Source organism: Manacus vitellinus, unplaced genomic scaffold, assembly GCF_001715985.3.
Source record: "Manacus vitellinus isolate BGI_N305 unplaced genomic scaffold, ASM171598v3 scaffold_4_pilon, whole genome shotgun sequence".
In the NCBI taxonomy this organism is placed as follows: domain Eukaryota; kingdom Metazoa; phylum Chordata; class Aves; order Passeriformes; family Pipridae; genus Manacus; species Manacus vitellinus.
Window position 1 is genome coordinate 3,970,883 of NW_021940604.1, and position 23,245 is coordinate 3,994,127.

The 23,245-nt window shown below is 37.6% G+C and overlaps 1 protein-coding gene across 1 annotated transcript in view; it reads right to left on the reverse strand.

Moving 5' to 3' along the window:
* SYNE1 (spectrin repeat containing nuclear envelope protein 1) overlaps positions 1–23,245 on the reverse strand; it is a 291,013-nt gene that overhangs the window by 57,331 nt on the left and 210,437 nt on the right. The window contains exons 99-113 of the mRNA XM_029962721.1: positions 22,604–22,754; positions 21,697–21,831; positions 21,385–21,540; positions 20,341–20,550; positions 18,909–19,010; positions 17,039–17,158; positions 15,050–15,250; positions 13,646–13,819; positions 13,076–13,207; positions 11,145–11,341; positions 10,095–10,227; positions 9,512–9,694; positions 8,122–8,271; positions 5,529–5,705; positions 3,749–3,904 (exon numbers count right to left, since the gene is read on the reverse strand). Coding sequence (XP_029818581.1) covers positions 3,749–3,904; positions 5,529–5,705; positions 8,122–8,271; positions 9,512–9,694; positions 10,095–10,227; positions 11,145–11,341; positions 13,076–13,207; positions 13,646–13,819; positions 15,050–15,250; positions 17,039–17,158; positions 18,909–19,010; positions 20,341–20,550; positions 21,385–21,540; positions 21,697–21,831; positions 22,604–22,754 — 2,377 coding nt within the window. The remainder of the gene's footprint in view (positions 1–3,748; positions 3,905–5,528; positions 5,706–8,121; positions 8,272–9,511; positions 9,695–10,094; positions 10,228–11,144; positions 11,342–13,075; positions 13,208–13,645; positions 13,820–15,049; positions 15,251–17,038; positions 17,159–18,908; positions 19,011–20,340; positions 20,551–21,384; positions 21,541–21,696; positions 21,832–22,603; positions 22,755–23,245) is intronic.

The following is a 23,245-nucleotide window of genomic DNA, read 5'->3' on the forward strand; positions in this document are numbered from 1 at the left end:
TTAAATAGAAGCATGTCCTACAGGCTTCTACATGCTTCTACTTTCTACAAAAAAGTTTTGTATAATCTTCTGCTCTCGTGTAAGTGTACAAACTCATTAAAAATAGGACAGAAAGGTCCAACTTAATTACCTCTAGGCAAACACACCCAGGGCTATTGTCATTGAGAGATGATGGGATGGTTTCTATGAGTGGAGTCTTGGAATCGAAGTACAGGCTGTTTAGGAAGGACAAACAGCGAAGGCGAGGAGTAGGTGTTTCTTTTTTATGTCAGTGACCAGCTGAAGTGCATGGAGCTCTGCCCACAGGTGTATGAGGAGCTGACCAAGAACTTATGGGTCAGGATTAAAGGAAGAACAGGGACAGGTGATATTACAGTGGTGGTCTGCTACAGGCCACCTAACCAGGGAGATCAAGCAGATGAGAACCTCTTTTAACAGACTGGAGCAGCCCCACACCAACAAGCCCTGGTCCTCCTGAGGGACTTCAACCACCCCGATATCTGTTGGAGAGACAACACAGGAGGGCATAAGCAATCCAGAATGTTCCTGGAAAGTATTGATGATAATTTTCTTCTCCAAGTGGTAGAGGAGCCAATGAGAACAGAGGCTATGCTGTACCTTGGTCTCACCATTATGGAGGTGAGAAGGTGGGAAATGTTAAGCTCAAGAGCAGCCTGGGCTGCAGTGACCATGAAATGGTGGAATTCAATATCACTGGAGTGGCAAGGAGGGTACACAGTAAGCTCACTACCATGGGTTTCAGAAGAGCAGACTTTGGTCTCCGGGAAATCGCTTGGTAGAGGGAAAAGTGCTGTGTGTTTTAATTTGTCCTAAAACACTGAGAGGGCCTTTTAATTAGTCCAAAGATGACTCAAGCCTCTGGAGAAAAATTAATTTTGTCACCCAAGGAAAATGACAAAATGACTTCCTAGTGAAAGATGTCAATTTGCCATGATTCCTCACATGAAGTGAAGTCTTTATTCCTTTGCCGGGGCCCAGTAAAGTCTATTGCTTGAGGACAGCAAGCCTTTCCCTATTTCTAGATGACAAGTTCGCTGGAGTCCAGCCAACAACAACAAGCAACACACTGCAGGAATTTTCTTCCTCAAGGTCACTTGTTGTTGAGAAGCATTAATGAGTTTGATAGCATTTTGCTCATGCCTTAATACCATGAGAATGAAGCTAGAAAGTGAAGGACAAGAAGACTAGATAAGCAACTGTGAGTCACATAGCACGTTCCCATAAGCTCATTCCTAGCCAGGAAACTATCTATATAATTTCATAGCATGGTGCAGGGAGACCCAAGAAAGTTCTGTAGTACTCAGAAGCTCTGCAGCTTCAGGTAGCATAAACACCTAGTTTGAGCAGAGTAGGGAATTATGGCTTGTAGGCTTCAGGCCAGCACAAATTTGTGTTTACCTGTCAGTATGATATAGAAAGCAGTGTGTGAGGTGACAGCAATTTTGTGTTACCCCCAGATTAACTAGTATGTCATGATCTCAGGTTATATTGTCATTTTCTGCAAGCCTCTTCTTACTGAGAGAGATGGATCACCAGGGAAAGAAAAGAATACAACAAAACTCTGGGCAAACCAAAATAAATTTCTCTCCCTATGAATCCAGAAAACAACAAGTGAAACATTGCCATAACAGACTTTACATTTTAGATAGTTGGGGCAGTATTTGAAGGAAAATTCTGCCTAGTCTTGCAAACACTTGCTATTACAGAATTTATCCCTGTACAGATACAACACACTTTTGTCTATACACATATGTGTGAGAGCATTTTTGCTTCACTGTTTATTTTTAGCCTTTTCTTTTGTATTATTTTACATTTCTTCAAACATCTAGCCATGACCTTGTTCCAGACTACAGCCAGAGTAACACATCTTTTTTTTTAACCAGCTGACAACAAGGCAAACTCTTCTAAGTTGCACATAATAAATCTGACTTTTCAAGACAGTAAAAAAGGAGTAAAAAAAAGCATTTAAGTTTGTACAAGGTTGCTCCAAAATTCAGAATGTAAGCCAGGCAAAAGTTTCAAACACCAAGAACAGAAAATATTTCTGGTTCTCTTTGAAAAGGGCTTCCTTATTCATCATTTAAAATTCATAATCAAATTAAAGTTGCATTATTGTTTCTAAGCTGTGATGGGGAAAAATGGTTGACTTCACTTATTATGACCCTAAGCAGTAGCCAACATTGGTTAATAAATAAACTGTAGCTTTTGTACTAGTTGAACTAGATATTTGGGAGTGTCTGACACAGTTCTTTCTTGATGTGTTTGTCTGCTGATCAAAGTCTTGCCATTCATAACTAACTCCCCAAGTGTATTTGCTAACTTCCCTGACAAAAAGGAACCTAAAAGGTGATAAATCAGATTCAGCTTTGAACTCCGGCCAAGCACAAACTGCTGATTATGTCAGGCTGTGCTAAATTACCCTTCCATCAGTTGTATGGGTTTATTGTGCTGAAAACATAAAGATACATGAACTGAACCTAAGCACTCCAACCAATTAGAAAACTAAAGTCAAGAATTTCACAAAAAAAAAAAATTGACCTCTAACATACCTGGCCTAACCACTTATTTGCCTTTACAGAAACAAAGACAGGCTTAATACATTGGTGAGTATAGAGTAAATTCTTTTATGAATTAAATTTTAATAAATTTCCAGCTCTTCTGTTTGTGAAGAGCTAAATGCTAAATTATATTTTTCCCATTAATTAAATAAATGCATGAAAGACAGTCATACCAAGATAAACATGCTTCCTACTCCCTTTTAAGGGGATGAAAACATCAAGATTTTGGGCATATGGTTGTCCTGGTAGAGTTTTAATTACACATTTGATCCGGTGTAAAATTTATTATTTGGTGTCTGGTAGAAAAAAATACTTTTGAACAAAAATTATTTGACGCCTGATACTGTGCAGAGGTCTTGTCTATAAATTCAAAAGTATTTGTTTTGCCTGTACACTTATTAGCTTTAACTCTAGTCTGACAGCTCCAGAATCAAGCTTCTTACTATTAAATATATGTTATTCTGAGTAAGATATTCAGAGACAACTGTGATACCCTGTTCACTGCTGTGTTGTCCCTGTATGAATTTCATGTGAAAAACCGAGGTGGTTTTGAACTTATGTGCCTTACGTATAACTACACTTTGCCTCATCCCATCTTTGCCCATTGTAATCATGATTCTCTTTCCTTTTCTGGATAGTTAAATATTTGAGGGGAAAATAAAAGAGAAAGATTCCCAACACATTCTGAATGAAAGAATAAAGCTTCCTTAGATTCTAGCATTTTTCTTTGAACAGTCAGGTGGAACATACCAGGTGGAAAAAGAATGGAAAAAGGCGGGGGTGGAGGAAAGATAGTGATAAGGCAGAAAAAACAAGTTTCAAGGACATTCAAGCATAGTGCTCATGACATCAAGTTCCATAAGACTGGCTAAACAGAAACGGCAACATATTCCTTTGACAGTCTTCTAGTTCAGTGTGCCTGGTATATTTTGAAATGTCCAATGCAAAAAGAATAATGACTTAATGACTTTTGTTGGTTTTAAACATCTGTGGGATATTACTGTTCCTTTCTCCTCTTTTACTGCTTGCAGTTTAGGAATGAAGTCTCTCCCTTGCTGAAATAAAGAGGAGTTCAGTCTCTGACTTCGCTAATATGAAAATTTCACATGGATAAAGGGTTGTTTCTAACTCTTGGAAAGAGAACATTGCTATTTATAAGGGAAAATTACCTGACAATCTTTCAAAGCATTCTGTACTGAAGCCTGGTCACCAATTTTTTGTTGCTGCTTCAGCTTCTTCTCTTGAGTTTCAAACCAAATTTTTAGGCATTGCACATTATTTTCAAATTCTGTCCAAGATTCCTGCAGGTTTTCCAACAGCTGGATCTGCAAAGAAAATTGAGCATATATTTTGTCATACAATTATCTTTATTGTTGTGTCAATTAAATAAATCTGTAAAGACCAACGCTAACCAGTGCCTTCTTGGAATTGAATGCTTTCAGAATTTAAAAAAAGTATATGCTTCCCAGATCTTCATGCCAATCAACAAATTTTGGCATAGAGGTACTAGTCATGATAGAGGAGGAAAGAATTAGGGACTACCTTAGTAATCTGGACATATAAAAGTCCACAGAACCAGGCAGGACACATTCAAGGTTGTCAATGTTTTTTTCAAGGGTGCTGTCTATCACCTTTAAAAGGTCATGATGGTTGCAGAAAGTAGTTGGTGGCTGGAAAAATTATATACTGCAAATCTTGCCAGATGTCATTTCCACAGGCACAAAGAACAGGGGGAAGGAAAAAGCATGGTCTTATCATGGGTAAATTGTGCCTGACCCAACTGAATGCCTCTGCTATGATGATATGATTGACACTGTGGACAAATGAAGAGTAGTAGACACAATTAACCTTGGCTTTTAAAAGCAAGGTTTTTGATACAGTATCTCATATGGTAGCAAAACTGAGGAGACATGGGCTAGACGGGAGGTCTACAAATGAATGACATGACTAGAGTCATCAGGTTTAAAGGTTCATGGTAAACATTTCAACATCTACAGTAATTTACAAGATGTATCTTCAGGCTCAGTCCTGTGGTTGATACTATTTAATAACTTCATCAATAAACTGCATGGTACGATAACCTGTGCTTTCGGCACGTTCACAGATGGCAATGATTTGGGAGAAGTAGCTAATATGCTGGAGAGTAGGGGTGCCATTCAGAGAAACCTCAGCAAGATGGAGGAATAGGTCCACCAAGCCTCATGAAATTCAGCAAAGACAAACGTAAAGTCCTGCACCTGGGACAAAATAACCTCATGGAACAGAGGCTGGCAGCAGGCTGGACAGAAGAAAAGGACCTGGGACTATGATGAGCAAGAACTTGAACACAGTAAATCAGCTGTGTGCATTTGTGTTGAAGAAGGCCAACTGTATCCTGGGTTAGATTACTGAGAGTACACTCAGCAGGTCAAGATCAGTGGTTCTTTCCTTCTTAACATTTACAAACAATTTTGGAACCTTCAGTGCAGAGAGAGATTTAAAGAAGTTGTGTATGGCCACTCAGGTTGTTAGAAGACTGGAGCACAAGACATACAAGGAGAGGCTGGCTTCATTCAGCCTAGGGAAAAGAAGGCAAAGGAATCACCTCACTGTACTGTTCACTCGTATAGAGAGGCATAGGGAAGATGAAGGCAATTATTGGCGATATGCAGTAAAAGGAGAAGAGATAACAGTTACAAGTTGCAACATGGGAAATTCTGATTGAGAACAAGACAAAAACTCATCCCCCATCAGTGGTTAAGCATGAACAAGCTGCCCACAGAAGCTGTGGAATCTCTCCTTGGAGATTTGCAAAACTCAGATAATGAAGTCCCTGTGCAATCTCTTCTAACTTTAAAACAAGCTCTGTTTGAGCAGGAGAATGAACTAGATGACCTGCAGTGGCTTCCAAGCACTACAGTCTATGTATTTTGAAAGTTCGCTCCCAAGTAGCTAGATTTTTTTCTTTACCTTTTCTGTTATCAGGCCTTGAAGGATCTGCCAACGTCTGTTCATGGCTCCGAGCTGCTCTGCAAAATCAGTTTTGTCGCTGCGTTTACTTTCGACATCCTGGCTGCTGATTTGTAGCACTGATTGGTTCACAAAGTCGACAGTCAACTGTTTACAATTTAAATCTATCTTGAAACCCTAGAAGAAAAGAAGTGAAAAAGAAATCCCAGCACATTAGTACCATAATTTCTCACCTTCCTTCAAAACAGAGGAAAAATTTTCACAAATTACAACTTTATCACTATTTAACTAAAAGGTTTTTTAGCAATTGACTAATTAGAAATTAGAAACAAAATCCCTCCCACTGTAAGTGAAGAGCAGGTTCAGGATCACTTGATGAAGCTGAATAGGTTTAAGTCTATGGGACCTGATGAGATGCATCCCAGGATCCTCAGGGAGCTGACTTATGCTGTTGCCGAGTCACTTTCCATCATATTTGAAAAGTCACGGTGGTCAGGCAAAGTCTCTGTTGCTTGGAAAAAGGGAACATTGCTCCTATTACAAAGAGAAGAAAGAAAGACCTGGGGAACTACAGACCAGTTAGCCTCACTTCTGTGTCTGGGAAGATCATGGAGTAGATCCTCATGGGAGCAATGTTAAGGCACATACAAGAAAAGGAGGTATATGCAAGATAGCCAGAACAACTTTACTAAGAGGAAATTGTGCCTGATCAATCTGGTGGTCTTCTATGGAGTGACTGCACCAGTCAACAAGAGAAGAATGACTGATGTCATCTACCTAGACTTCTGTGAGGCTTTCGACACAGTTCCACATGACATCCTTATCTCCAAATTGGAGAGACGTGGGTTTGAAGGGTGGACTATTCAATGGATAAGGAATTAGCTGGACGGATGCAGCCAGAGAGCTGTGGTCAATAGCTCTATGTCCAGGTAGAAGCTGGTGATTAGTGATGTCCCTCAGGGCTCTGTCTTGGGACCAGTGCTCTTTAATATCTTTATCAATGACACAGACAGTGAGAACAAGTACATCCCCAGCAAGTTTCCATACAACACAAAGCTGAGTGGTGCAGTTGACATAACTGAAGGGGGACCTGGACAAACTTGAGAAGTTAACCCATGAGAACCCCATGAAGGTCAACAAGTTCAAGTGCAAGTTGCTGCATCTGGGTCAGGAAAATCCCAGGCATGAGTACAGACTGGGAGACGAACTCATTGAGAGCAGCCCTGCAAAGAAGGTTTTGGGGGTTCTCATGGATGAAAAGCTGGATATGAGCCAACAGTGTATGCTCACAGCCCAGAAGGCCAACCACATCCTGGGCTGTATCTGAAGAGGAGTGGCCAGCAGTTAGAGGGAGGTGATTTTCCCCCTTTGCTCTCATGAGACCACACCTGGAGTGTTGCATCCATTCTGGGGCCCTTGGCACAAGAAAGATGTGGACCTGTTGGTCCAGAGGAGTGCCACTAAGCTGATGATAGGGCTGCACCACACCTCCTAACACAGGATAAGAGGGGTGGTTGTTCAGTCTGAAGAAGAAAAGGGTCTGGAGAGACCTCATTACAACCTCCCAGTACCTAAAGAGGCTTATAAAAAAGAGGCTTATAAAAAAGAGGGAGAGTGACTTTTTACATGGGCAGATAGTGACAGGACAAGGAGGAATAGTTTCAAACCAAGAGAGGTGAGATTTAAATTAGATGTTAGGAAGGAGTTCGTTATTCAAGAGTGTGGTGGGGCACAGGAACAGGTAGCCCAGAAAAGTTGTGGATGTCCCATCCGTGGAAGTGTTCAAGGCTAGGTGGGATGGGGCTCTGGGTAACCTGATTTAGTGGGTGGCATCCTTGCTCATTGGTGTGGGGCTTGGAACTAGATGATCTCTAAGGCCCCTTCCAATCCTAACCATTCTATGATTTTATGATCTAGTCTCAATTTTTTTAATACAAAACCAGATAAACTGGAAAACATTCTAATATAAAAAGAAGATAAATAACCAAGAAGTAAAGCAATTTTTCAGGAGACTATTGAAACCAATCTGACCTCGAGAAGAAATTCGCTGTGTGATCTATTCTAAGAGTGCTACTTATTTAGTTAAAAAAGTGTAATTGTGTTATATATATACTCCTCAACAATTATCTCAAAGTGTAGCATCTTTCATTTTTGCTTCAGAAACTGATCAAAATTATTCTGATCTGTAAACAACTGAACACCTTTTACTCAAGCACTGGCTACACTTTGAGGAGAAGATGATGTTATGCAGAGAATTTATACAACAACTTATATAATTTGCAAAGTGCTTTGTGATTTTTGGATGAAAGACAGATCTAATAAGGTTTAATAATGTGCATATTGCTTTGGATTTGCCTGGAAATTAAGGTATAATTAAAATTATATTCCTGCCATAAGTAAACAGTAGAGTAAAAGTAATTTTGGCTCCTTTTCCACAGTATCAAATATTGCCCAATTCTAACTTGTGTACAATTCTAACCAATCCACAAAGTAAGGCTTATCTCCCTACACCAAATCACTTATATTTTACATATGTATATATATTTAATGGGGATAATTCAAAAGGAAAATCAATAACATTAATATTCAGTACCTTGTACTTCTGGATGTAATCCTGAATTACTTTCTGTCCTACTATATTTTCTATATTTTCTTCATCCTGCTGAATGACATTTTCCATCAAGGAAATCCAGCTCATAACTTCAGTGATGGCATGGCGAGAAGGAACTTTGTCCATCTGGAGCTGGTGAGATAACAGACTTAAAACTCATGTTGTGAAGAAAATGAATAAGAACTCCTCCATTTGTATCACCTCAGTACATTTCCTTTACCTGCTCTAATCATGTTATTTTACATCCCTAACATATCGCTGAAGTTATAAAAAGAAAAAAAAAAGAAAGAAATGTTTTATGAGGAGGTATATTGTATAACTGCTTGTATCCTAATAAGAAAATATTATATTAAAGGCTTCTTATTTCCATTCTTCATTGTACAAAGAAACTGGACAAACTCAAAGATTCTATTTCTGAATTCCTAAAGGTTCTGCATTCTCATTCCATAATTCTCTGCCAAGGCTTATGCAGCTGATCAACTTTAAACTACATTTTTGCTGTTTTTGGAAATGACTAATGAATAGACTCATGGAAAATATTTTCATACTACTCTTCTTGTGTGGTGATTTCTAAATGGGCTAATTTTGAATAGTACCTTTTCTTTTTCTTAGAAGACACACTGTAAGTTTTTGATAGAGTACTGCTTGCCTACATTTATTTACTCAGAAATGTGTTCTATGACATTTTTAGGTAGACATATATATTTTGCATTGCAAGACAATTAAGAGAACTACTGAATGACATTATTTTGTTTACTATAATAGACTCAGGTAACATTTTTTGCCCTTCCTCTCTCTCCCTAAATCACAATGTCTTTAATAACTCTGTGACCATTCCAAGTTATAAACTGGAGCAACAGCTGATACTGATAATCTCCTAGTGACTAAATAGTAAACCAACTTTTCAACCTATATAATTCTTTAACTTCAGTATTACAGCATTAAAACTCCAAAACTACACAACCAAAAGCCTCTTGCTCCTACACATACTAGCAGAAATCACGAAAAATGTTTTTAGACCTATTTTGTCTTTCACAGACTTGAACCTATTCAATTTGAAAAAAGCACCATCCAAAGCTGACAGGGCACAGGGATATGAACTCCTTTTTTCCAGAAAGCATACCAGCTTCTTGATAAAACCCTCATCTGTCCTTTGGTTAAAATTTCACAAATGTAATCACGAAAGTCTGAAATTAACCAATTGGTGTTAGACAGTATGGGCAGGCAGGCAAGTGTAAGCTTTCCCACAATAAAACAGAAATTATGTTGTTCCTATCATGCCTCACATGAATAAATTGAGCAAGGAGGCAACTAGGCAGTGCCAACTGTCTGAATTTTCTGGAATATCAAAGGCCATTGCTGTTTTTCTTACCTGGTGCAATTTCTCTTGTACTGCTGGGATTTGTGTGAGCAACTCTGTCCACTGGGTTTCAATGTGGGACAATCCCGCACGCAATGCTGCTGTATCTACTTTCTTAAGCCTGAGGAGCTGGTTCCCAGTACTCAGGACAGAAGATTTCTGTGATGATTTAGCATCCACTTCTTTTGAAAACTCCTGTAAGTAGAACCATTTTTGTGCAAATAATCAAGTACTGTTTTATAGTATATAAAGCTTTATCTCAGGAAGCTAAGAACATCATCCCTCCCCTTTAAAATATGTACTTTCTATAAGTGTTTAATGACTCTACTTCAGACTAAGTAAGAAGACAAATTGTTTCCAGTCACAAAACCATTTTCTTTATTCAGAATAATCAAAATTTACAATCATTGCATATAGCAAAGGAGGGCTTAATGTGAACACACACCAGTATTTTGAAGGACAGCTTACCTACCGAAACAGATTTTTCTTCCATATTCACTACTTCAATTATGAAAAAAAGTATAACCATCTGATTAATCAACTGTTTATTTGTAATTGGAGAGAAATAGGTGTCCCAGGTCCATGAATGACTTACCAAAAAGGAGTTCAGGTGGTCTCGGACTGTTTCCAGTTCCTGAGGAACCGTCAAAGACTGCTGGCTCCAAAACTCAAGTCGTTCCTTTGCAGATTGTAACCACTGTGTCAATTCATTTGATTCACTTTGATACCTGTAAAGATATTTAAAGTCATTGCCACTTCCTGCCTCCAACTGAGCAGTCTCTCCTCCATGTATTAGAGGAAGATACTGAATGCTAGATTTAAAATCAATATATTTTCTTTCCTTTATTAAATTTCAGAAAAACATAATTTAATTTTACAGACAGGCATGATATCAGGAAGCTCTTATTTTAGCCATTATGCTCACAATTTCTAACAGTGCCTTCATTTTGCCTCTTAGGAAAAACTAAGTTTAATGAAGGACTAGTAACTAGGTCACAAATCTCTTTGGACAAGCTGTAATCCCACCTGACACAAATAAACAGATTTTTGATTTCCATTAGAAGGCTCAATCTTACTAAAGCTTTACCACAAAGTATATCAGAGCAGAAACTTATTTTTTTTTTCAGAAACCATCTCGTTTCACATGTCAAGCAATTAATGAGATGACAGAACAGGAGTGTCTCTATATAAGCCTGGATGCATGAATAATAGACAAATCTTGCATACCAGTTAGAAAATTCCTTTCAAAAGTAGCATATGAACATTAGTAAAGGTAGCTAAAGCCCTCCCATACATGCAGTGACACAGACCCACAAGAGCCCTACCAGAACATGCTGAGCCTACTCATGCTATCCAGCAAAGCACATATGCTTTTTCTCATCAACCTATATACACATGGGGCTTCTAACTTAGTCATCTAAACAAGGTATTTTCTGATTTCCTCCCACCAGCTCTTATTTGCTACGTGTTTATTACAAATGAGAGAGTACAATAGCACTTCTGTGGAACAGAAGAGTAGTCAAATTATGACACATCTCAAAGTACTTTCTTTAAAATGTTGAATCTAATAGTTCTGCGTTCAAAAAGGCTTTGACCTGAAGAGCACAGCTGAAGAACTTTATGTTGTCCATTACATCAGCATTACCTTGTCCAGTGCTTCAGTATTGTTTCCAGCCTGTGAAGCTCCTTGGTAACTTTGCTGGTGTTACTTAACCAGTGTTCTCCTAGTTGGTTCAGCTGACTTTCGAGATCTGAGCAGCTAACAGAAAAAAGGAGTCTCTTCCCATCATCTAGCACTTGGTATAATTTAGGTTGGTATTCAGTCAGGTTAGACCTTAGATGCTGTAATGAAAGACAAGATGGTTAGATAGCTCTGCAGGTCTCTGCTACCACACTTTCTCAATATTTAATTTCCTTCTATTGCATTTTGTAGCATATCTAATGTCACCCACCATGGCACATCACATTTTTTCCCTCTGCTCCAGCTCTAGAACCAAAATAAACAATACCTAGCATTAAACAAAACCAAAATAGCACACCCCCCATACGTAATAGATTGCTTAAGTTGTCCTCATACCATTGGAAAAACAGAAAGCTGTCTGGTAAAAGAACAATATACATAACAAATTCAGAGTACAAAAGTCAATTTTCAAGACAAATTTGACAGATATTTTTCTGTAAAACAAAAGAACAAAACAAACCCCAACTAAAATGTCTAATATAAGGAGACAAAGATAGAACACTAGACCAGAAAACCAGAGTGCAGTAGAAAACTTATATTTAAGCTACTTGTTGCACGTGGGGAGGAAGGCAACTCGAGGAACCATAGGTTGTTCAGCCTCACCTTGCTCTCTGGAAAGATCATGAAGCACATCCTCTTGAAATCCATTTTTAAGGACAAAAAGGACTAAAAGGTAATCAGGAATATTCAGCTTGGATTCACTAACTTGATAGCCTTTTATGACAAAATTACTGTCTCTGTGGATGAGACTGACTTCAGTATGGCCTTTCAGACCATTTCCCACAGGACCCTCCTCTAGGAGTGGAGAGAATTGGGCTGGAGAAATGGACTGGTATGTGGATTGAAAATGATCTGCATTACTAGTCTCAAACACTAGTAATCAAAGGCTTGATGCCTGACTGGAAGACTGCAATGGGAAGAGTACTCCAGAGATTGTAGATATTTTATCCCAAACCTCTTCAACATCTTTAGAGCATGGATCATGGCAGACAGCATTCCCACAGTAAATTTGTGGATGATAGTAATTTAGGAAGAGTGGTTGAGACAAAAAATGGCAGATAGCCCAGAGATACTTTACTAAACTTGAGGCTGGAGACAGCAGAAACCTTAGAAGGCTCAAGAAGTGCAAATTCTGCACCTTGGGCAGACTAACCCTGTTTCTCAGTACAGGTTAGGAAGGGAATGGCTAGTGTATTTAACCTGACATCTTCTATAACCAAGACATTGTGAATAAGGCAAGCCACAGCACTGGCCTATATTAGGACCGTGAACAACCAAATGAAGTTACTTTATTATCCTCATCTTCATGGAGCTGATGAGGCCACATCTAGTCCATCTGATTGTGCTTCAACCCCACTTCCCAATGAGTTGAGGAAGAAGGAAGTAGCCAGGGTCTGGTGAAGAACTATTAAGCTATTGAGGGACCTAGAGCATATGTGCTTTACAAAGAGGCTGAGGGAAGTGCTTTAGATTGACAAACAGGAGGCTAAGGGTCAGTCTAACAAAGGTCTACAACTATTTGAAGTAGAATTAAAAAGATGACGGAGGTTAATGCTCCTCAGTAGTGCCATACAATACTAAAAGGACAATGGTGACAAAGATGAAAGTTGAAGGTACAGATTGAGCATTATAGAAAACCTTTTCAGTAGGTGGTGGTGCAGGACTGCAATTGGTCCCATGGTCAGCTGTGGGATCTCCATCTTTCAAGGTTTCCAAAGCTGTTGCTGCTCCAGCCCATGACAACTGTACTGCTTCAAGTGGGAGGCTGGACTAGATGACCTTCAGAGATCTCGTTTATCCAACTTTTCTGTAGAGAACATCTAAAAAGCACCAACCTGAAAAAGTGTAATCCGGTCTGTAAGCCTGTCCTCTGTCTCTTCCACCAAACCAACAGTGGGGATGTTTCCTTCAACAGATTCCAGCTGTCTGGTAAGTTCCTGGTAATCTTCATCTAGATGCATCCAGGTCTACAAGAACAGATTAACCGTGTATATGGTGAATCTGAGTATCTAGAATTTTTATTATTTGCATTTTCGATCTGAAATCCTGTAGCTGCATGGTTGTGAAAGTACAGAAATAACAACAGAGATGTCCAGCAAACCTGTAATAAGACACCATCTCTATAACAAGCTCAACTTTTGGTTAGAACACAAGGATAAAACTGTCATGGTCTCCTTACTAGCTAAAGCTAAGCAGCTCTTAAAACTTAGATGAAAACAACTTGTGTCACCTGAAGGTCACAACAGTTAAACAGAAAAGATTGCACACAGTCCATCGGTGCCTTGTGTGTATGACAAAAGGGACCGATGTCCATCAATTCTGTCCGAGCACAGGAAATCAACATTATAGTATATCCTGGTGGTTAATCACAATGGCAGCACAGAAAAGATCACAGAAATTCTCACCTCTAGAATGTATTCCAGTTCCACACCTCGTTTATGAGCCAGCTTTAATATAGCTGAAGCTTGTGTCATTAGCTCTGAATGTGACTGAGTTTCCTTTAAGAGAGCAAAGCTACTCATCTTTCTAAAAAGTGTTTCTGTTAGGATCATGTGAGACTCCAACCCTTGAAAGTATTCCTGAAAAATTTGGGTGTGAGGGTAGAGGGAGAATAAAAAAGAGAAAGTTTAATTGTTACATTTTAAGACATAAGCGTTACAATTAAGTATTTACAGGCATAGAATAAGGTAAATTTTTCACTCCACAACATTTCGCATAGTCCAGTACCTACTTAAAGACAACAGTCTTTTCAAAGAAAGAAGTCAGTCATGCTTTCCACACAAATTCCATCCTGACCCTGATTCCATAAACAAAAATAGCGTAAATCGGACAACCACGCCCAAAAAATTCTGCCTAATAAAAACATGTGGAAAATCCTTGTTATATTTGTGGGTGCTACTAGCAAATGTAAATTTCTGTTGAAAATAAATGGAGTGGTGGATGAAATTGCTATGTAGCATGATAGGACAAGACTAGGAACTTGTTATTAGAGTAAGGAAGAAAATGCAATCTACCTGGCTTCACCTTCAACAAAGCATTTGAAACTCAGTCTGTCAGAACAGTTCATTGACTTCAATTTAAAATAAAGTCTGGCCCACCATTCTGAAAAGCTCCTGAATCTTTAGGAACAAAAGGTTAGCAATTTGCTGTTTATAAGTGTCCTGGTTTCAGCTGGGGTAGAGTTAATTTTCTTCTTAGTAGCTGGTACAGAGCTGTGTTTTGGATTTACTATCGGAATAATGTTGATGACACACTGATGTTTTGGTTGTTGCTGAGTAGTACCTACCCTCAGTCAAGGACTTTTCAGTTTCCCATACTCTGTCAGGGAGGAGATGCACGAGAAGCTGGGAGGGAGCATGGCCAGAACAATTGACCTGAACTAGCCAAAGGGATATTCCATACCACAGAACGTTATGCTCAGTATATAAACTCAGGGGAGCTGTCTGGGAGCTGCTGATTGCTGCCTGGGGACAGGCTGGGTATTGGTCAGGAGGTGGTGAACAACTGTATTGTGCATCACATTTATTTCTCTTGCGTTTATTTCTCTCTCCATTACAATTATATTTGGAAAACTATTATTATTATCAGTAGTAGTGTTATTAGTATTATATTGTATCTTGTTTCAATTATTAAACTGTTCGTATCTCAACCCACGAGGTTTACTTTTTCTTTCTGATTCTCCTTCTCCCCAGGGAAGAAAGGGGGAAGTGAGAAAGCAGTTGTGTGGTATTTAGTTGCTGGCTGGGGTTAAACTGTAACAACAAGCTTACCTTCATGATTAGTCCTGAAATATGTTCCCAGTTTCTTACCTTATGTTTGTCAAGCAGCAATCGAACTTCTTCCTTAGAAGAAACAATCATTTTCTGGTCACCAGCCATTTTTTCTTGGCCTGTTTCTACCAGGTCAGCCAGGTCCTGCAAAGCCCGCTCATACTGGCTCTTAAGAGCCATATTCTGATTCAGATCACTCTGCCTGGATCCAATGATCATCAGCAGCTCATCATACTTATCCTGGGGGGCAAAGGGCAGCAATGGTGATTCTTATTTCACACCTTACATGTCTTTCTAGAGGCAATCTTACTGTCCCTGTACTCCTCTGTGAATACTAGCAGAATAATATCTATTTGCAGATCAAAAAAGATTTGCAGATATACTGACTTCCCTGATAAATAAACAGCTCACCATTTAAAGACAATAAAAATAAGCAAGACCTGCAACTCTTTCAACTGCATGCATTCAGGAACAAAATTAGAAGAATCCCAAAAACTTAATGTAAGTAGCAAAGGAGCACGGTAATTGGGCTTAAGGCATCAAAAAACAACGACTACTGCACACTGCAGATGCTGTTTACATTTTACTTTTTATAATGAAGAGGACTGGATGGACTCCATCATGGATCCAGACTATAGGCACCTTGAAGTCATATATGTTTCCTCCTCCTACCCCAGTACCTTATTGGTAGCAAGCAAGATACATACAACTTGCTGTAAAAACCAAACTATGCCTAAAATAGCAACATACTTTATATAGAATGTTTTCTACTTTATGTAGAAAAAGTACAGTGTGTATTTCACAGTGTTCTCCTACTGCCAAATTATAAAACAAGACAAAACAAAAAATCTCATCAATTCCTGTATGTTATTACTCATCTTGTATACCTCGACCATAAAAGTGAGAACAACCTACAGACGCTTTTCTTCACCTGAACAGGATTTTTTTCTTGTTTTGGTTTTGAGAATTGTACTCTGAGAACATACATCTGACTGTGAGAATAAGCCCACACTTTTGATCAAAACAAGACATTCAGAAACTAATAAACAAAAATATCTCTATGATCATCCAGCAGTATAACAAAGTGCCCACTCTCACACTGCAGGCTGGCTCTCCTAGCTTTAAACAGAAAATTGTGAGAAGTACACCTGTCAAAAAAAGCAAAAGGAAGACTTTTCTAAAAACTGAAATGAAGGGGAGGGGGCACATAATGACACAATCCCACAGAAAAACCAAACCAACCCAACCAAACAAACAAAAAGCAAAGCAAACCAAAACAGAAAAAACAAACCCCCAAACCAGCAGGAGGCAGTAAGAGCAAAAAGATAAAGAACTGGGCAAAAGACCTATTCCCACAAATCCTTTGTCATTCATTTTTAATTGATGTCATTGTCCTGTTGGCTTAACAAGTTTATGGTCCAGTTTCATAGGTTTCATTTGCTTCTAATTTATTGTTAGGTCATTGTAAATGGTAAAATTCAGTCAAAAATCTTCTCCTTGATCTTTCCTTAAGCATTCCCTACATCACCATAAAACTGCTCACAAAAGAGTTTTAACAGATTTATAGAAGTTCTGGATCAATTGCCCACATTATCTACATGAGAGGCATTCTAGTAAAAGCAGAACATTTCCAGTTTCAGGTCACACTTAGCTCTCTGTCCCCCTTCACTCTATTTTTTTTTAATGACAGATGTGAGGCAATACTAAACTGCAGATCATGAGACGCTGGTGAGAACAGCAGAAATTTATGTTTACCTGCTTAACTTTATCTGTTTGAAAAAGGAGATAACAAGAGCTGACTGAAAACATATTTTTGCAGATTTTTCCAATTAATATTCCTAATAACAGAGATGTTGGAAAATCCAAAGAGGCAAAAATAGAAAAACTAGGTGAATCAGAGAGAACATAATTTTTTATACACACTGAAATGGTTTTAAATATCTTTTCCTAAACTACTTTATGAACAATAAAAAGAAGCCTTCCATTGATATCACCAGGCACATCTAGGATGGAACTTATGAACCATACCTGGATCTTAGACAACTCTTGAACAGAAGGTTGGTCAATTTGTAGTTTCTCTATACGCTTCTTTAATTCATTGATTCCAGCATCTAGTTCCTTCAAACCTTCTTCTGCCTGCAGTATGACCTGTATTTGAAAATTACATTGCTTAGTTTGAAGTTTTAATAACAGTATTGTAGCTGCCATATGGTAAATTCTTTTCTGCTTGAAGTACTAATCAGTCCTTCAATGTGCTGAAATGTTAAAGGATACTATAAAGAAAATGTCTGAATTCAAAGTTGGGAGAGCCCAGTTTGTTTCTTAAAGTTAAATAAATATGTCATTATTATTTTTTAATAACCAGATGTTTTAGTATCATACACTATTTTACACCAAACATCACTGTGAAGTTCCATGCTTTTAATTACATAGTACAGGCACAAAAGGACTTTTCTTTCCCCTAACACCTTGTTTTAAAGCTTTCTTTTTATTAACACTCATTCCTGTCATATCCGAGCACCAAGCAAACAACCAGTGCTGCACAACATATGTATGATAGCAAGGAGTTGTAGTTCCCTTTTGAGACAAGGATGAGGCCAAAATTACTGTTAAGGAAAAAGACTTGTACATCCCCTTTTGCACTTGGAAAACTTACAGTTTAGGAACACAAGTTGGTATTTGCAACTATATGCAGGTGATAAGTTTTTTCAAAGCTTTCCTAGGTCTTTGCTGAAGTAACACATGCAGACTATTACAAAGCACGAGGTAGGCTCCTGTCCTTAAGTCCTTTGATAAGGCCCTTTCTTGGAAACTGCTTATCCAAGTATGCTTAAACTATGCATGTGATGTAGAACTTCTGCCTCCCAGTAACATGGAGTATGCAGAATACAGCCACTAAACTTCCACTCCATGCAGCTAAGTTACCTGGCTGGTTAAGGGCCTTATTTCTACTTTTCCAATCACACACTGAACAAACAGCAGTGCTTTTAAGTTTGAATGTTTTATCAGACAAGGTAGATTTTCAGAAATAAAAAAATTCACTTCCTTTTGTTACCACATTGTTTTCCTAATTTCTAGTTAAATTAATCATACAGGAGATAAATTTTTGCTAATCTTTCACATCATGGAAGATAGAAAAGAAAGACACAGTGCCACCTCTCTGATTCACACAGTAGGCATAAATTCAAAGTTTGAATGTCAGGTATATAAAATCCAGTATTTCTGTTTAGCTGAAGGGTAAGTCTCTTCCATTCTTTCACCTGCTGGCATCAGACATCAGTAGCCCTTGAGTAACAAGAAACATCTTTAAAAAGTAGCCCTTAGCATACTTAATCCATTTTGCACTGGCAAAACAGAAAGAAGAAAATAGGATATACTTTTTCATATAAATAATTAATTATTCATCAAGCCATTACTGATAAAGAAAAGCTCCTTATTACTTTAAATTAAAATGAGTAACATTCAAGATATCACTATAAACTAGTGCAGAAGAAAGTGTCTTTGGTTTTTAATACAGTTTAATAGCCAAACAATTTAGCAAAAATTTGGGCCTTTTTTTTTTTATTATGTTTTCTCTCTTTCTTTCAAATACCCAGTATATGCATAACTAGGTATTAGGTCAGCTGGGGGATAAGAAAGACACTTTTCGGAGGTTTGGGGGGTTTTTTTGTTTGTTGGGTTTTTTTGTTTGGTTTTCTGTTTGTTGGCTTGTTTTTTGTGCCTTTTTGTTTTATTTATTTATAAACGTGTAGTACACTCTTGGAAATACTGATTTTCATATACTTCGTGAATACATATATTCTCCCATAAAATACAATTGTTCTCTAGAACCTATTTATTCTTTGGATAGAAACTTCACCTCTTCCCCTCTCCCCAGGTAACAGACATGTGATAATACCTGCATTTGTTCTGTTTCTGGTCTGTCAGCTGCCTCTGCTAGTTTCTGTAGAACTAAGTATTTGTTATCAGCCACCGTTGTAAACATGAGCTTCAGATCATTCTACAGGAGACAAAACCAAGAACAAATTATATTCTATCACAGCACAAAACAACTGAAAAAGATTGCATGTTTCAAAAAGTTTAAAGCATTAAAATGTTACACAATCAGCAGTGTAGCATAAAACCTATTAAAAATTGGAAGCATCATAATTAGCCAATGCAAAACATTTAACATGGTTGAAAATCCATAGCTGGATATATATGAGCTAAAAGGTAAACCAACTCCTATTTAAAACACATCCTGTGGACACACTTTTGCTTTTGCCTTCCTATTAGATAATTAATTACCAATGGTCATTATCTTCATTTAACAAAAAGATGTTATTCTTGTGCAGTTAATTCTACCACATATGCTTGTAAACAAGCTAGGTTTTACTTTTTAAGGGAAGCATTTTTCATTGCAAACTTGAGCAAATATAACAAATAAGTAAACAAGGCTTCCACACTTTACAGGGCTAACTACATGCTACTACTTTTAGAATACCTTATCAGACTGGACACATTAAATATTACTTAACAATTTTGCCAAGATACAATCAATTACCTTTTCCATGCATTCATCTCAACAGAAAATTATCAGCACATTTTTCTGAGACTTTCAGTATTACATGAGGAGCATGACTGATTTTTTATTGTTTTTTACATGGATTAATTATTTTAAATACTAAATATCACCAAGAATAATGCAAAGGATTTTAATCGACTTTGCTTTATTCAGCAAAGGAAGGTTTTTAATTGAAAAAATGTAGACTGCAGAGGAAAAGTTATGGAATTTGGAAAGAAATCCGGTAGTAATAACCTATAAAAAGATGACACTAACCTAAAGACACTAGGAATCTGTTTTTCTTGAGTTATTTTTTTTTTTGTAATTTATGTTTTTTTTTAATTAAAACTAAACCATACTGGAGGTTTTATATAATGATAATATCATGAGAGAAGGTAGAGACAAAGTAAGATATAAAAGCACTTCTGAACTCCGTTTGAAAAGTTTTCTGAAAGTGTAAATTTCTTCACTTATCTTCATTTTTTCAGCTTGGCTCGGTACAGACTTCCTTTGATGTAACGTCAGCAGGATGAGACAGCATGAAATGATTGATCACTTTACAATAATAGCATGAGTTGCAGAAGACTTCTAGCTGAAGTTTAAATTTTGAGTAATTATTTGGGTGCCAAGTTCTGCATAGTCTGGGTAGTTTGATTTTTCAATAAAAACCTGTGCCAACATTATTCTTTTGATTTGGTACCAAAAATTCTCATTGCTTTAAGAATGACAGCCTTTATAGCCCCATTTGACATGTACCCCTGTTAATTCCATCCAATGGACCTCATACCTTGAACGTGACTATTTGCTGGATCCGTCCTTTCATCTGATGGCATCTCTGATTTACTACTGACTCCAGTAACGTCAGTCTTTTCAGGAGACAATCCAAAGTGTCTTCTATGATAACCCTATTATCACTATGGTCAGGAAATATCTGAGCAAATAAACTCTTGTTCTTATCCACTTCTTCTGTTATGTCTTTGATTTCTTTGGCAAGAGACTAATTTTGTAGAAAAACAAAAGCGACAGTCAGACACTCTGGAAAGAAGGCAAAAATTTTGCTGTGATGCACTGAGTTTTTTGCATTGTTAGTATACACACACTAGATAAAGTTTTGCATCTGCAGTAATCTCTGACAGTAAAAAGACTCCAGACTGCTACAAGTAAAACAAGTGCTGGAACAAAATGATGTAAAATCATAGAAACATTTGTGTTGGATTAAAGATCATCCAGTCCAACACCCTGAAGTAAATAGGGACATCTTCAACTAAATCAGGATGCTCAGAGCCCTGTCCAGACTGACTTCGAAAGTTTCCAGGGATGGGGCATCCACCACCTCTCTGGGCAACCTGCTCTAGCATTTCACCACTCTTCTTGTGAAAAATTTCTTGCTTGCATCTAGTCTGAATCTATCCTCTTTTAGTTTAAGATAGTTATTCACCTATTGCCTCTGTGTCCCCCCACTATTCCATTCTTTCCCCCTTGTCCCACTCCCAATTAATGCTGATGAATTTTGCTGTTTCTATATCCAGAGCACTCCTCCCTCTTTTTCACTTTGTTTCAATTTCAACATTATGGTGTTTGCTAATACTTAGCAAAGAAGCTAAACAAAAGAAAGAATCCATGTTTAATTCTCTTCTGACTAGGAAAAATTTCCACAACATTCTCTACACGGTCAATAGTTACTTCTACCAGTAGCAGAACACAGCAATTACATAGAGATTATGTCAGCAACATGTCACTTACCCAGGATTCTAATACTTTTTTTCTAAACACTACATAAAATGCACACTTACTGACAATTGAAAGAAAGTCCTATCCATGGATTCCTTACCTCTTGCTTGCAGAGGTATGTTTCTGTTTCTTCCTCTGGCAACAGAGCTGTAGCAACAAAGACCTGCTCTTCCACACCATCTAGCCACACAGATGTGGCTGTGACACCATCATACAGCTTCTGTTCAAGATGCAGGGTCTCCTCCACCTGTCCAGCCTGGGCAAAAGGAAACAAGAGATGTCCAGAGTAGAAGATATTCTTTCTAACTTCTAGTATTTGGGAGAGGCCTGAATTTTCAGGTGGTAGCTAGAGGAGTTTTCACTGTACACATGGTTTTGCTGGAGGACAGGTGTAAAGACAATTGAAAATTACCTCAGATGAGACATCTTCAAAGGCCTGATTCAATTCAACCAGTACTGGTGAGACGGAGGATTTATCTTCATCCTGTCTCTCCACTGTATACAAAGGCATTCCAGGTATCAGTCTGTTCGGTCTGCTATAAAGCTGCTGAGAGAAAAGTACTAATTAGGATGCTTCTACCATATAGAGGGCAAAAGATTCTCTACTGACTGAGGCTATCACCAGCTAATGCTCATGATCCTCCCACAACTGTTACGTGTCATGAATATCTTGAATAAAAGACTTCTCAACAGGAGCTAAAACGAAATTACTGGTTTTTACCAAAAATATAATTAATTACTGTTGAATTAATACAAGATATTTAGAACTTTGAAAGCAGATTAATGGAGTGTTATGCAAAGAATACTGGGTCTGGGTCTATTAAAAATAAAATGGAGGATGTATGTTAATACAGATCTTGGACTGTCCCCCAATTTAGTTGATTAATCCCTGTTTCTTTCAGTAAAAATTTGGGGGCTGAAATCCCTTACTCACTGAGATCAAGAATTGAATGTAACAAGTACATTTAAACTGAAAATAACAGTTTTTTCTCTAAGCTCTTGCCAGAGGACTGATCAATTCCAGAGGGATAATTTGTTACAGAATTATCCTGAGTTAGATAAGTAGATAAACATTTTGTCTGAGCTCTTTCTTCCTTTCTAGGTCATTAACCTGAATGGAAGTGCAGTTCAAATCACTTTGAACAAGAGCAGTGCTACTGCCAATATTTAAAAGTTTTTAAAGATTTCACAAAAATAAATTGTTCCATATTCTCTGCATTAACTACAGCACCTTAATGCATCAGATATGCACACATTTTACCTTTTGTTGTGCAACCGCTTTCATAGAAAAAATGAAAAGAGAAATTCAAAATAGCTACCAGCTGTTCTTTTTCCAAAGCTTTCTGGAGCAGTCTCTGTTTGGTATTGAATTCCTGATTTAGGCTTTCCCATTTCCTCTTCATCTGTTCTTCAAATGATGGCTTCTCACCTTCTAAGACTAATTCCTCAGAAAGTGTATCAGGCTTTCCACTGAATCAGAAGATGCATAAAGGTTTAACAAATAGAAAAGTTATAATCATTTAAGGTGTTTATTTTCTCTTTCCATTAGGAAATTCAACATTTAAATTAAGTGCTACTTTTTAGAGTTTTGTCTATTTTTTTCTTTTTCAGATAATAAGACAAAGCCTGGTTTGAACAGTAAGAAGTTCTTGTCAGATGGAATGAAATGTACTTTCTTTCTAAGAAACTGTTTAGAGTTGCAAGTACCCCTATTAAGTTAAAAAAAAAAAAAACCAACAAAAAATAAACCAGACTGAATATACATTGAAATGTAATCTATAAACAAGTTTTACTTCAAAGCATGAATTAAAATAAATATTTTATCCTTCCTCACCTCCTTTCTCAAAATGTAACATGCAAGACAAGCATATGTGTTTAGCTTTGGTAAACACTGAATCAAATTCAGTACTTTCTGTTTGATTTTTTTTTTATTTGTTTCTGTAGTATACCATCATGTGACA